Below are 16,617 nucleotides of genomic sequence, written 5' to 3' on the forward strand. Positions count from 1 at the left end.
CTGTTGTAAATAAGTTTGCAAGTTGAGAACGCGAGACATAGCTGTGACGTACGTATCGCCGATGACGTAAGTTAGTTGTTGACATGACTTACACCATGGAAACTATTCTTACACACAATTAACCGCCTGCAGTGAAGCACTATTTATGACGTCGAAACGTTCTGTATCTAGGGGAAGAAATGTTTTTTTCTTTCCCTAGGGAAAGATAATTTTTTCTTTCCCCACTTCTCTCTACCCATATGGGTAATAAATCACAAAAAGTGGTGGGAGTGAAGATGCTTATTTTGAATATAATAAGAAGTGTGTTTGCGGATCCTAATTCTGCATAATGGTTGTCACCCTAAGTCCTAAGAAATGTATCATCACTATCAGTCACGGCAGTATTTAATGTTCTATTTAAAGTTATGGACACTTCAAACTTTCAACCAGTCAGGTGTTATTGGATTGATTCCGTTATCAAACCTATGAAACTGTATTAAAAATTATTGACCTTTGACCCTGACATATAACCTTGAACTTGTCAGGGAAAAAATGGATATATGTAAATGTGTTAGGATAGATATGAATGAATTATGTATTATTAATTTTTCTCAAAATGTAAGTCTTTTTTCTTGGATTGATTCCATTATCAAATCTCTGAAGCTGTATTTAACATTCCTTGAATTTTTACCTTGAACCTGTCAGGAAACAAAATTGCACTAAACATTTTTGAAAACCCCAAGTCCTAAGCTTGAAAATTATGTATGTTGCCTGCTTTCTTCATTAAATTACCACACGAGATTATATGTTGACAACTGTCTAGGAATCCTGAATTCTACAGAAACATTCTCATGAATCACTTACTTACCTATATCCAGTACACTAGTTTTCTTGCTGGCCGTTGTTGTATGTGTTACGTTATCTGCAGTCTTGTAGCTTACGTTACATTTGTATTCACCCGAGTCATCGCTCGTTACATTTTCCCATCGAAGTTCTATATATGATACTTCTAACACAGAAAGTGCTATATTCCCTCGCACAATAGCCTTCAGTGTTTTAGGTACATATTCCAATGTGGGAATCCTTGTTATATAATTTACTGAAGTCAGTACAACAGAAGACGTGCTGTTGTATTCTTTTTCCAAAGTTAAAGACAATAACTTTGTTTTAATGTCGTCACCGGCAACACATCTTAATATCATTTGACTGATTCCAACGACTATATTAAAGCTCGCTTTATCTGTAAATAAAAATTTGATTAGTGTCACCTGAAACATACATAAGCAAGGTGAATGTTCGGGGGGGGGGGGGGGGGGGGCTTGAGTTATTGCTTTATTGTTTAACACCAGACCAGTTCACTCCCCCCCCCCCCCCCCCCCCCCTCCCCCCCCCCCCCCCCCCCCCCCCCCCCCCCCTGAATTCCGCGTCGGGGAAAATTTGCATCATCATGTAGAATAGTTGTTCGTCCGCGGAAAATCACATTCCGTGCAGAACATGTGCAGAATTCATATATAATTTCAGGCCGTGGAATTTGTCTTAATCACCGCAAAATAATCGATGTTTCTGAATTATAACATTAAACATGGAATTTTAATAGTGTTTACTTTCTCTACAGAAATAGATAGAAGCATAACTCATTTGTTTCTTTTTTTTTCTTTTAGAGGCGGGACGTAGCCTAGTGGTAAAGCGCTTGCTCGATCCGCGGTTGGTCTAGGATCGATCCCCGTCGGTGGGCCCATTGGGCTATTTCTCGTTCCAGCCAGTGAAACACGACTGGCATATCAAAGGCCGTGGTATGTACTACCCTGTCTGTGGGATTGTGCATATAAAAGATTCATTGCTGCTAATCGAAAAGAGTAGCCCATGAAGTGGCAACAGCGGGTTTCCTCCCTTAATATCTGTGTGGTCCTTAACCATATGTCCAATGCCATATAACCGTAAATAAAATGTATTGAGTGCGTCATTAAATAAAATATTTCCTTCTTCTTTTCTTTTAAGTTATTACAGAGTGGACTGGTAACCGCCACATAATTACTAGTCTGCGTATCCTGCGTTTGGAACCAGCCTTTAGTTTCTGTCATTGAATCGGAAATTCTCGGAAGATTGTGCAATGGATTGTGGCGAGATATTCCGATCGTTGCTCGGTGCGTAGGCTACGGATACTTAGGAAGACGGGTTGTAATCACACTTTGACTGATTCCACAAATACGACATAGGATTCAACAATTCCATTCTATTTCATATAAACTAATTATATTAACATATAAGTATCGATTGTTGGAATCGTGATGTTAAACAACTATATTTAAGTATTTAGTAATCAGAAATCACATTTAACAAAGAATCCATAAGCGTAAAAATAGGATTTTATTTCCATATCGTTTCTGTTTTAAGATTTAATGGTTCAGTCTTGTAGGCTTACAGGCAGAGGACGTTGCACCGTAACCAATTACTACTGTACTGAAACAGGTTGAAAATAAATTTGTAACATTTTGAACATCTAGCTTTAATTTATAAGTGTTATTTTTCGGTTTTATATGTTGCAGAATTTACTGCAGAACTCGTCAAATTCTACCGCAGAATGTGTCAAATTTTACAGCAGAATCCCCCCCCCCCCCCGCTGAATTTGGGGGGGGGGGGGAATTGGTCACGCGCGGGTTTATGTGTGAGAACGCGCGCTTGAGCGTGCATATATGCATGCGTGCGTGCGCACGCGCGCGTGTGTGTGAAGTAACTCAGATGTTGCGAAATAATGACACCAAAAACCTGAGCAGAAGAAATAATTTTGCATTGCTCGGCATGAAGGAACCATCGACTATTGGAAAGTTTGGTTATATAAGTGAGACATTTTTGGGATCATCATAATTATTTTAGCAGTTAGTCTTCATCATAGTGGAACTGTTTGACCTTATGTGCGGTCTAAAATTAATGTTCGCTAAAAACTTCGCTTCGACGTAGACATTTGGTGTTAATAATATTAGTTAATTTAATTAATTAATGACGAAAATTATTAGTGCATCACATACACAGTACCATTACCTTAACGTGTGTTGTAAAAATCATTTCAAAGAATGTCCTAGTATTTTTAAACACCTCGATCCACTATTTTAGAAAAGTTGTAACTATGTGGCACACAAATCGAAGTGTTTAAAATAAAGAGACATTCAAGGCCAAACAAAATAATTTCCTGGGCCCGTATTTTCGAAGCCATATTAGCTACGATATGTCGTAAATCCGTCGTAAGTGACTGCGGCAAATGTAGCGTATTTTCCAAAATATCGTAGATCCTACACCAGGTTTATATCTGACGTAGACTAGGAACCAATATGGCGGCTTATTTCTTATCTATATTTTATTTTATATTTCAAAACTTTAAATTAGTGTATTCTAACCATGACCTTTGACTGCTACGCCACTATTTCAAACAATTTACCAGTCGATATTGGGGACTGATCGGGGTTGTTGAAGAAGACACAAGTGTCAATGTTGATGTGAAATGCACCTATATGAAAAGTCCCAGCCTCCTACACAAACGTTGGGTTTTTTTTTTTTGGGGGGGGGGGGGGGTTTGTGTTTGTTTTTGTAAATAATTTCAGCTAGTTTGACGTAAGAACAAAAGTAAAAGTGTTTTGGAAATAACCAAAACAAAATCACTATTTTTGTGTGCAGTTTGGAAAACAATCAGCTCAGAAATATATAACTTGTACAATAATAATAATACTAATACTACTACTACTAATAATAATAATAATAGATGATAATAATGTTTTCTTTCCTGACTTTCCACCCCACACGCTATATTTGAAAGAGAGAGAACCCATTAGTAACTTACCTGATGCAGATGTCGTAAACTCCATACCAAGAACGATGAGTGCGCCAACTCCAATGAATGCACGTAAAATACACATACCTTAAGAAAAACAACGAAATAAATTTTAAAAAAAAACACACACCAAAAACATATACAGTGCAATACATACTCGCATACACACTCGGGCAATATCGACACAACAGTGTATATATTTTCAGTACTATGCAAATCGAAATTTTAAAGAAACAGATAGGCTAATTCAGTGTGTTGTTTGTCTTTATAAGTAATCCCACATACAAGTTATGGCTATGAAGATAATATTGATGAAGAAAGATAAAAAAAAAAACCCAAAAAACTTCAAATTTGTACCCCCTTGACCTTTAATGACCTCTGGCTACCCCCCCCCCCCGTTTTAATATTATTTTATTTCAGCGTATTCGCCGATATTTTGTCATGAAATAATGTTTTAATTATTTGCCAAGTCTCTATACACTAGGTCGTTTATATAAAATCCAAGGGTAGGGTAAACTAACCATAATCTCGACCAAGTCCCAATTACGACCACAATTTGAAGGGATCATATGGTGAGAATATATTGGGAATTATTATTCAAAACTGCCGCTTTCAAAACAATATGATTAGCAGTGCTCAATTTTAAGAATTTTGGTTGCTTGCCCGGAGGTCAAGTATGGGTTCACATTGAGGTTGCCCCTCCAAAAATTTTGTTGCCCTGATTTCATCCGTGTTTTGAAAATAGTTATACTTATATTCTAATAAAACAGCAACCAACAGATTTGGAATTAATATGTTGTCACTGACAATAAAATAATCACTTTTTAATATTTTAAAAGGTTTTGTATTAGAAATTTAAAATTTGGAAACGCCAAATTTTTGGGGGAATGATAAGACCAGAATAAATGATACACACTTCAGTTCTTTTCTTCTTTTTTTTTTCTTTTTTTCGTAAGCCGAAATGTTGCATGCGACAGAGAATTAGTCATGTACGACTGGTATTTGAACTGCTTTTACGGCATTACATTACACACATAATAGATATAGCTGAGAACCAGTAAACCAGTTGTTTTACGCAGGAATTGAGTTTAGAAAAATAACTGGTTTGACGTGTTTTATTCTATAATTACAGGCTGGTAGGTACAGGGTTCGCAGCCCGTTACCGGCTCCAACTCAGAACGAGTTCTTAAGGGCTCAATGGGTAGGTGTAAGGCCACTACACCCTCTTCATTCTCACTAACACCCTACCCACTGTCCTGGACAGACAGCCCAGATAGCTGAGGTGTGTGCCCAGGACAGCGTGCTTGAACCTTAATTGAATATAAACACGAAAATAAGTTGACATAACATATAACAGTAACGGTAAAGTAAACAGTTGTTTTACGTGGGAATTGGTTTTAAGAAAATAACAGGTTTGACGTGTTTTATTCGGTGACAATTATGCCCGGTCATTGTCGCTATAATGACAGCTGGACCATTCACCCGGCATACAGGGAGTGGCTAGTGCCAGATAAATTAGATTCAAAGGCGCGATGTCGCCTTTGCCATAAATCGTTTGATGTTTTTTTATTTATTATATGATCATGGAATTATGTTATTTGAGTCATGGGAAGTCATGGAAAGGTCAAAGAAAATGAACTTGCAACAGGTGTACGAACCCCGTCTAATCTTGACTGTTTTTGATGTTGATGACATTGCTTTTGATGTTTCAGTACCCAGTGTGCTGTGTTTTATCAGACTTCATTTTGGATTCATCCACCTCTTATCTCTACTTTTTTTAATTCGCGTTTTGACTTACAATAATAATAATAATAAAAAAAAAACACACACAAAAAAAACCAACTGAAGTGTGTATCAATTTTATTCTGGTCTTTATCATTCCCAAACATATTTTGGGATATATTTACCAAATTTTAAATTTCTAATACAAAACCTTTTAAGATATTAAAAAGTGATTATTTTATTGTCAGACAGTGCATATTACATTTTACAGTGACAACATATTAATTCCAAACCTGTTGGTTGCTGTTTTATTGGAATATAAATATAACTATGTTTGCAAAACACGGATGAAATAAGGGCAACCAAATTTTTGGAGGGGCAACCTCAATGTGAACCCATACTTGACCTCTGGGCAAGCAACCAAAATCCTTAAAACTGAGCACTGGAAGTGCGTTTGCCAAGTTTAGGTGCGGTGTGGCATCTCTTAGAATAGAAACGGGGAGATAAGAAAATATTCCAGAAAATGAACGATTATGTTTTTATTGTAATAATCTTATCGAAAATGAAGAACATGTTATTTTACCTTGTCCATTGTATAATGATTTTAGAACAATTTTATTTAACAACGCTGCGGTAATTAATAATTTTAGTGATTTTAGTTGTCATGATACAATTACATTTTTATATTCCAACAATTTTATTATGCGATCTTGCGCCAAAACCTGTGGACAGATTTTAAAAGTAAGAAAAAGTTATTTATTTGAAATGTTGTAACTATTATATTTCATTTTTTATCTTTCATTTTAATGTTCTTTTATTTGTATAATATTATCGTCTCTCATAACTGTATTGAGTGGCTTTTAAAATATTATGTGTATTATTTTACATTGTTATGTAACATGTATGTAATTTTAAAAATGGTGAGACGGGAATAAAATATTGAATTGAATTGAATTGTCAACTGAATTCGATTACGAAACTTCTTTTTATTTCAGAGTATATTATAAAATGTAAGCAGTTTGAAAGTAATTTATAAGAACGACTGATATAATTTAAATAAATTACCCCAGTAGGCACAATACGTTTTCAACTTCATCAATAGGAGTTTTACACAACCCCTAAATAAACATAACCAGTTGCAAACAGCCGTTACTCATTATCATTGTCTAACAGCGGGTGGTTATCTGAACAGCTTGGTGACAACTAAGTCGTGGCCCTAATCGGAGGAGGAGGACAAAAATGAGGGGCAAAACTTAGAAAAAGGGGCATGGGCAGCACGGGGATATATATTCCCAGATCTATTTAACATGTTCTTGTTCTATGTTTTACTAATTGGAGGAGGATCTTAGCTAAAAGGGGCATGGGCAGCACGGGGATATATATTCCCAGATCTATTTAACATGTTCTTGTTCTATGTTTTACTAATCGGAGGAGGATCTTAGCTAAAAGGGGCATGGGCAGCACGGGGATATATATTCCCAGATCTATTTAACATGTTCTTGTTCTATGTTTCACTAATCGGAGGAGGATCTTAGCTAAAAGGGGCATGGGCAGCACGGGGATATATATTCCCAGATCTATTTAACATGTTCTTGTTCTATGTTTTACTAATCGGAGGAGGATCTTAGCTAAAAGGGGCATGGGCAGCACGGGGATATATATTCCCAGATCTATTTAACATGTTCTTGTTCTATGTTTCACTAATCGGAGGAGGATCTTAGCTAAAAGGGGCATGGGCAGCACGGGGATATATATTCCCAGATCTATTTAACATGTTCTTGTTCTATGTTTCACTAATCGGAGGAGGATCTTAGCTAAAAGGGGCATGGGCAGCACGGGGATATATATTCCCAGATCTATTTAACATGTTCTTGTTTGTTAAGGACGGCCTTCAACATTTAATAATGTCAAACATATGGATCGCGAAATTACGCATTACGTTTTAGAATTGTGTCTCGATCTCTGAATCTTGCATAGCGATTCGCGACGCGATACTGAACACAATGTTCACTGCAGGCTCCCGTTTTGTTAGTGGGGGATGGGGGGTGCAGGCTGACTTTTCCCGAATGAAACGAGAATTCCCTTATCTGAAGAACAACGTTTATGCCAAATTTGCATTACTACATCTATACAGTATTCCAAACGAATCACCGTAGGCCTTATTATATGAATGATGGAAATACACGGGTCAGGTCAGATACATCTATATAGTGTTCCAAACGAATCACTGTAGGCCTTATTATATGAATGATGGAAATACACGGGTCAGGTCAGATACATCTATATAGTGTTCCAAACGAATCACTGTAGGCCTTATTATATGAATGACGGAAATACACGGGTCAGGTCAGATACATCTATATAGTGTTCCAAACGAATCACTGTAGGCCTTATTTTATGAATGATGGAAATACACGGGTCAGGTCAGATACATCTATATAATGTTCCAAACGAATCACTGTAGGCCTTATTATATGAGTGATGGAAATGCACGGGTCGGGTCAGATAATTTTGCCTGAACTTCTCCAACGTTTTTTTTTCTTTTTCTTCTTTCCAGAAAGAGATTTGCTGCAGCAATTTGGTGAGGCCAGTTGACCCCTAACCCCCACACCCACCCACCCCACCCCGTATCGTACGCTAAATGAGATAGTATACGCAAGAATAGTGGAAATAATGATAATCATTTACCAAGTTCATATACGAAATATAAATACAGCAAATATGTTTGTCAAGTAGGCTATGCTACATGTAATAAATAGCTGGTCGGGATTAGGTTCAAGTGGTCGGAATTAGGCCAATGTGGTTGGGAAATGGTCGAATTGATATCTTTAATAAAAGAGGCATTCATTACACCTATTTTCGACCACAAAATGTACAGGCTGAGTTCTGCATAGCAATAGTAGAGACTTCATTACCTTTATAACGTCTGCATACGTCACAGACCGCTTTAAAATAGATGTATGTCGAGATAAGGTCAGTTTGCCCTACCTTACACAGCTGCCGTATATAAATTAGGAAATAGTTTCACTGGCCCGGGAGACTAGTAACTGAGGAAAGTTACTAGTCCCCAGGTCCACCACATCGCTATAGTTTCGCAATGCTCGCTTATCTACATTATCTATATAATTACATAACGCTCTAGGGGTAGAGGAAGAGGGTGTTGTGTTCCATTTACGTAACATTTATCAAGACTATATGTTATTTCTATTCATTACTTAGACCTAAAAAGGTCTTTTTTGGAAATGTGCAGTCGGTCTAGGATCGATCCCCATTAGCGGGCTCGTTCCAGCCAGTGCGCCATGACTGGTATATAAAAGGCCATGGTATACGATATACTGTCTGTAGGATGGTACATATAAACGATCCCGTGCTAAAAATAAATGTAGCGGGTTTCCAAGGCGCGTGTGCAGGTATTTCAGTGGGGTTGGGCGTTATAGACTGTGTTGAGCTTCCCCAGAAAATATATTTCAGTTTCTTTTAGCTTGGGCAGGTGAGGGTTTTGACTCCAAATGTTTTTGACGATCTCCGTTCTGAGCTTGTATTTAATATTTGTACATGATGTTCAGTGCTCTACAAAGAAAGTTCAAATTTACTCTTCCCTGGCCAGTAAAGTATAATATTTTAGTCGCCAGCCACTTATATTTAGTAGCCAGCTAATATTTACTTGTAATTAAATCGATTCATCTGCCATTTTACGGCACATTACTAATGCCGTAATTGTTATTAGGACCGCATTCGAATGAACCCGTGAAGGGGTAATTCCTAGTTGTTAAATAATAATTACAAGTTGCTGTTTGTGTCCAGTTCCACTAAAACAGTGAACGACTATTAACTATCATTATCAATTTCCGTACCCAATAATTCTATTATACGAAATTAAGCGAATTACTATTTTAATGGTACTGCTAAGATAGGCATTTAAATTGCAGTACTCAAAAGTTAAATAAAAGCATTGCGATAATATCTACCAGGCTTCAACGTGTTACTAGTAGCTACCAATCGGCTACCTTACTTTTGGTTTACATAATATTTAGTTTTGTCACATACTGCCTTGTAAATCCATAAATACTGTTTTATGAATAGTTGTGTCTTTAAAGCCGTCTAAAGTCGAGTCGTGAAAATAGAAACATGTTTTCATCCTGCACTAGTAAAAATTACTTCCGATCTGATTGAAACGACATTCACGACTGATGACTTCGTTATCATGGAGGGACCCGCTATCACGATAAGCACGAGACATTTGGAACACAGCATAACACTGTATAAGTCGACATTTAAAATAATTAACATTTAATTTTCGAACAGACAAGTAAAGACACACAGTGACTCGACAATCATCTCATTTTAATACATAAATAAAACATGGCTCTAAATGGGACAGGACCGACTTGGTCCAAAACTGAACTGGGGCCGAATTATTTCCAAACGCTTGAAATTCAAGTTAAGGGAGATACCATAACGAAGTATTACCTACCTTAACGTCACCGCGTTTACTCTTGAATACTGGATAATCGTTATTCATAGTCCGATTAACTTGTCTCAAACTTGTATTTTTAAAAAAACTACCGATAGAAAACACGTTTTATGGAAGATAAAGTGATACTGGTCCACTGTGTTTTCAGATGTCCATTTTTGTTTACAGATTAAAGTAAAATTATTGGACAGTCGCCAACTGGCGAATGTGATTTTATTTTTTAGACGCCAGGGAATGTATTTAGTCGCCATGGCGAGTGATTTACTCGCTTTGTAGAGCACTGCAATGTTATAATCGATCGATGCCGACATGATCTATTACAATGCGTTTAATTAAAGACTGTATATTCATAACCGACGAAACGAACACAAAACACCAGCACACACACACACACACACACACACACACACAATGATTTCCCTTTCGAACATCTATAATCGGAATATTACGGCAATTTTCGAAACAAAAACCGGAAAGTTCCGATTGTGTTTGCAGTAAATATCCGGATTTATCAAGACCAAACGAAACTGCGATACTTTTGACTGTCAATCTATCATGACAATTAGATCTGGGCGAGTTCAATTTTTTTTAAATGAAGCGTGTCATGGAATTCCCTCGATCGCGGTTCAATTAAAATGTTTTTGATGATACAATAGCGAGGTTTGGTATTCCAAATGAATGTCATTTCCATTTATAATTCATATTTAGAGAAATAAGGCCCACTAAATCCGTGACTGACTGCCTTTAATGTGCGCCCTGCACTATTTCAAACCAAACCGAAATGATTTACAAAAAATACTTCTGTAAGGTGGGACGGACTATAGAATCCCAATCTAATTAAAATTAGCTCCACTATTACATGCGAATCTAACAGCAGCCCGGTGGGTATCGTTAGAGTTGAAAATGGGCAGAATTTTGAAAACAGCAAGTAATAAAAAAGTTAACAGAATAAAAAAAAAAGAAAAAGGCCGACATACGAGTCACGAAAAAACCCAGTCAACATAGTCAGACGGAGAAATGACATGGATGCAAGGAATCTCGCTAAAAAAGAACCCAACCTGGTGGTGCATACTGTCGAAACGAGAAGCTTTCCAGCGTTCCATCAGTTCCAAATGGCCGCATACACCCCAGTAGAAAACTTCATTTCGCTGACAAAAACAACGAAATGAAGGATCCCCAAGTCGAGCCGCGAAAGCACGTAGTGTGCACAAGCGAAACAAACACGTCTTACCACGTGGAGCTCCAAACTGGGAATGCAGTGATTTGAAAAGAATTTGAAAACATTCAGGATTATGCCGAGCGTATACGAAATGATTCGGGTGAATTACGATGTTTGCCGAAAACTAATTGCAATATAAAATTTGATATAAAATTAATTTCAAGACGAAACAAAACCGTGATAGTATAGCCATAAAATCTGTTTATATTAGTATACAATCCAGAATTTATTACTGCACTTTTCCCCCCTTTTTTTTTCAATGTTGAAATAGACCAACAACTATTTAATAGTCTCGCCCGATATTTTTAGAATTTGTATGGTCGATATTTAAATTGTTATTTATAGTTGAAATGTCACCTGGATATGGGAGTCCACGCAATGCTGTTAGATCTACTGGTAGACACCCGCAAATCTAAAAACTCCATATAGTTATGTCCATTGTAAACTGAATCGTTTTTCTACAGAACTGACGGTATATTTGGTATTTCTTAAAAGAAATACCTGGCTACAATCTAACTGTTGACCCTTGAATCGTCAACTTTGCCTGTTCCAATTGCTTATGACGTCATCTTTAATGACGTCATTAGCTTTAGGGGGGTTATTGTCTATTTGATCCCGGAAAAATAATGTAATTAACCAATCACAATACAGAACACACTCGCCGTCGGTTTACAATTTTCGTTAAGATTTTACGCACAATTTGTCCAGACAGAAATCTTGAAAAAAAACATTACAATGACACAGATTCCACATATTACAGTCCGTCCCATCATTCTGTAAAACTGTTTTTTTTTGGTTTTTTTGTGTTTTGTTTTGTAAATAATTTCAATTTGGTTTGACGTAAGAAGAAAAATAAAAGTGTTTTGGAAATAACACAAACATATTATTTGTCTGTATGAAATTTACAAATCAATCGGCTAAAAAATAAATAACGTGTAGTAAATTTCATAGTATAAAAATAAAGGCGTTCCCTGTGGGACAGACTATAGATGGTGTCACCTATATTGACTTCGCCGAGATCGCATTGGGCAAAAACTATGTAATTTTGTCCCGGCTACATTTTTGCCTTTTTATGGAATACTCCCCAAGAAGAGTTAAAGGATATGACTTATTGTAAAATGACATTTGCGGGATCAAATAGACAATAACACCCTCAAATCTAAAAACTCCGTATGGTTATCTCCTAAATGTAACAACGTCACAACGTGTTATGATATAAAAAAATAAAATAAAAAAAAGAACGTGATGACGACATGTTAAGGTCGACGAAAGTCACTTTTCGCACCCTTGTTTTAGCTTCGTACACAATAAATAATATTGTAGCATATCTAACCGTAATTTCACTTGAAATCCATATTTCGTAAAAAAGTTACAATGTTTTAATCACAGGTTTTTCTTCCAACACATTCAGGTGCATTAGTAATGTTCAAACAAACAAAACAATTGCATTGGAGCATTCTTAAAAAGGAAACGTCATGCACCTAGTTTATTGTTATTGTAAGGGAGATGCAAAGTGACATCATTAGAACACTGACGTCATTTAAATTCAAAATCAGATATATTATTACAATGCTTCGCCACATTAAAATAAAAACTGGTCTACTAACCTTGACCCCTGTCAAAATTCTATAACAAGCAGACAACGCTGTTTACAGGTCGGTATTTTTAAAATTGTTCTTAATTCTGGACAAAATATTAAGTTTATGTTTTAAAAGATGACAGAAATAAAACGTAGATCTACCTATATATCATATTAAGAAATTACGGTTGGATATGTTGCCCTATGCGATCTCGGCGAAGTCGATATTGGTGACATCGTTACAGTCTCATGTGTGCAATGACCCATGGGCGTCAATCCGGGTTTAAAAGTGTGTGTGTGTGTGTGGGGGGGGGGGGGTGTCAACTATGTGTGTGTGTGTGTGTGTGTGATAAAGGAATGCCAATAAAAATCATAAAGCTACACATTAGTGGTTAAACTTTCTTTTTTTTGTTGTTGTTGGTGGTGGTGGTGGTTGTTGCTTTTGCTAAACGAAAAAGTGTGTGTGTGTGTGGGGGGGGGGGGGCATTTATATAGATTGTCCCCCGACGTTGGAAAGTGAGGGGGACGTGTCCCCCCTGTCCCCCACCGATCGACGCCTATGGTGCAATCTGTCAGTGTAATGGTTTTTTCACAAGTTGTGTGTGGACAAAATTATGGGGGAATGTAACGGTAATTAAAGGTTCGTTGAGTAATTTATCGTAATTGTTAAAAATTTGGTTCGGAATGCCCCCAATCGAACTTTTTTTCCGTTTTTAATGTATTAAACTTAAAGTTTATAAAAATCATTCATACTGTACACACATAATATTATATAGTGTGGGTTGCCCCCTCCACCCCAAACACCCCCCCCCAGCCAATAGTGGCTACCCCACTGCCACTGCGTCTACAATACCTTTATCACCGCAGTCTTCACGTTTTAAGATGTTGAAATCAGCGTTAACAATGGCGTCCTAAGAATCCAGAAATAATGTGACGTCATCTAAAATTATCACACGCGCATGCGTACACTCTAGGATTAGAAGACAGTCATTTGTGAATCTTCACAGGGCCGTAGCTAGCTGGGGGGGGAAGGGGGGGAGGTGGGGGGGAGAGGGGTAAAATTGGTTTAATAAATCCGGAAAACATTACAGAAACTTGAAGACAATTTTCTTCTTAACCGTTTAAGGAGTTTTAGACTATTAACTACTCAGTTGCACCACTCCCCCCCCCCCCCCCCCCCCCCACCAAAAAAAAAAAGAAAAAAAAAAAGCCCTGCTTCGGCTGAGATTTAGGCTATGTATGCCAGCCCCTGGCATCCTAACTTCGTGCATTAGTAATGTTCGATAACAATTTTGCATTAGGATTTTTCCAGCTTTAATAAAACTGTAGGATATGGAAAAAGACGTCATTGGAATGCTGACGTCATTCAAATTCAGATTCAAAAGTAGCTACGCCACAAACCCCCCCCCCCCCCAAAAAAAAAAAAAAAACACACCAAAAAAACCCCAACACACAACCAAACTAGACTACTAACCTTGACCCCTATAAAAATAATTTAGTTTACATATCAGTATGTTTTTATTTTTAAATGATGAACGATATAAATTATATATAAAAAGTATCTTTTGTCAAATATATCATATAAAAAAAAACCCTAACAGTTGGATGTTATATTTAGTGTGTACGAAACCAAAACAAGGGTGCGAAGTTTGACTGTCGTCGACCTTAATATTTATAATATAGCAGAACAAAAACTAGCCGCCCCACTAAAAAAGGGTGGGCGACATTTGTAGATTATTCCTGTCCACCAGGTGGGCCATGCTGACTTAAGTCCGTATCTGAAAAATGTTTGTAATGGGTCAAGGTGTATATGTACCAACTTTCAACTTACCAGCGCCAGCGCTTTCATGCCAGCACTTAGTAAACATAGGCCTACTCACATGAGTATTACTATTTTAATATACTTGAAATTCTGAAAGGGTTTTTTTAATCATCAGATCAGACACATGGTGGAAAATTAGCAGTCGCCCGGTCGCTCGTGACGACCTTTATTGGCTAAGGGCGACTAGGAATTTTACAAAGATAGTCGATTTTAGGATCTGGCGAGTATTGTACCAGTTGATCTACAGATCTGCCAGCAGAAGAAGATATAGAACATGCTCTATATATTTATACAGCGTTAGACTCAGCTTTCGGCCGGGTCTTTCTGGGAATATAGCTCAAAACTATTGAAGGTACTGCGTGCGTGTATTTTTAAAATCTGGAAGTCGTAATGGACTGGATACGCCATAATTATCTAGTTGAGCTACCATTTGACAATTGTTATTCAATGTTATGGTAAAAAGGAATCATATTTAATTAGCGTATATTATTCTGGGACAAAATCAAAATCTAACTTGTACTTTTAAATCACACTAACGTGCGCGTATATAAAATAATATTGAAATTTCCATTACTACAGGGCTTATTCCAAAGGTCAGTTAATCGATTGTCGTTGTCGATATTGTTTTACGTTTAAGCGATTTCCATGAAATAAGAACAAACCAGATCTAAAGTGACATCAATGCTTACATGACATAACAGTAAAAATAGTACTGTAATACACAATAAGTACGTTTTTTATGCTTTGTAATATAATAACTAAGTACATCGTATATTTTGGTAAGATGGTTTTGTTTGTTTCACAGATTTATTTTTCTTTCGATATTTATTTTTTTAGTAGCCTACTACTGTAGCAATTACAGCATCCAACTTAAATTCACACGTGTGCGTGCTTCGTTTATAGGAAGACAGTCACTCCCGAGGAAATCCTTTACTGGAGATTTCACCATCTCTTGCATCGCCACAAAGTTTATTGTATCCATCTTTTATCGCCGCATAGAGGACTGCCACCCCAGACTAGTTTATATATTATAGCACGTGCAGTTCTACCTTTATTCTCTTTGTATTGCATTATTGTTTTATTTCATAGGCAATGCAAGTCAAGTTGCATACTTAGGCTATTTTAGCATTTTGTCTTCACCACTGTATTAAAAATTAGATTTAAGCTGGTAATTTGTAAAGATTTTTTTTTTAATATACTGATATTTTTTTTTAAAGGGACATTCCTGAATTTGCTGCATTGTAAGATTTTTCCGACTAATAAAACATTTCTACGATTAATCTTGCATATTAAATATATTTTCTTGTTTAGAATGTCAGTGTCTGTATATTCAATGTGTTTCTGGTCGTCTTAATATTTGTAAGAAGCCCAAACTAGGTTTTGTCTTCAAATAATTTTGTACGTACGAAAAAAAAACAATATTTTAGGAAATAAGATGAAATTTAACACAGTACAAATATTAGAACGATCAGAAACACGTTTAATATACAGCCACTAATATGTTATGCAGAAAAATATATTTGATATGTAATTGCAATCGTTAAAATGTATCCGTTAGTCGATAACATCTTTAAAAAGTGCAGCAAACTCAGGAATGTACCTTTAATGCTATTTGAGTTGGTATGAGTTTAAAACTTAAGCACATGTTTTTATATAAATTATAAATTTATACATTATGAAGTCACATGCCAATTCATCGGTTTCCTTTAGAAGCAGGCTATATACAGTGAGCATATGGTTATTATTCTAATTTTGATTTTGGCTGTGCTGTTAAATTAAAGGGACATTCCTGAGTTTGCTGGAACTTTTAAGGTGTTATCGACTAACAGAGCCTTTTTGACGATTGTAATTACATATCAAATACATCTTTCTGGATAAAATATTAGTGGCTGTATATTAAACGTGTTTCTGGTCGTTCTAATATTTTCACTAGGTTAAATTCCATTTTATTTCCAAAAGCAGAAAACAGAATCCAGTTTGGATTCCTTTCAAATATTAA

General features: G+C 36.5%; 1 protein-coding gene across 1 annotated transcript in view; it reads right to left on the reverse strand.

Annotated features, from left to right (window-relative positions):
* LOC121385959 overlaps window positions 1-14,645 on the reverse strand; it is a 58,397-nt gene extending 43,752 nt beyond the window's left edge. The window contains exons 1-4 of the mRNA XM_041516752.1: window positions 14,628-14,645; window positions 13,650-13,707; window positions 3,812-3,889; window positions 848-1,219 (exon numbers count right to left, since the gene is read on the reverse strand). Coding sequence (XP_041372686.1) covers window positions 848-1,219; window positions 3,812-3,889; window positions 13,650-13,707; window positions 14,628-14,645 — 526 coding nt within the window. The remainder of the gene's footprint in view (window positions 1-847; window positions 1,220-3,811; window positions 3,890-13,649; window positions 13,708-14,627) is intronic.
* Between the last annotated feature and the right edge of the window lie 1,972 nt (window positions 14,646-16,617).

Source organism: Gigantopelta aegis, chromosome 12 (genome assembly GCF_016097555.1).
Source record: "Gigantopelta aegis isolate Gae_Host chromosome 12, Gae_host_genome, whole genome shotgun sequence".
Classification (NCBI taxonomy): Eukaryota; Metazoa; Mollusca; class Gastropoda; order Neomphalida; family Peltospiridae; genus Gigantopelta; species Gigantopelta aegis.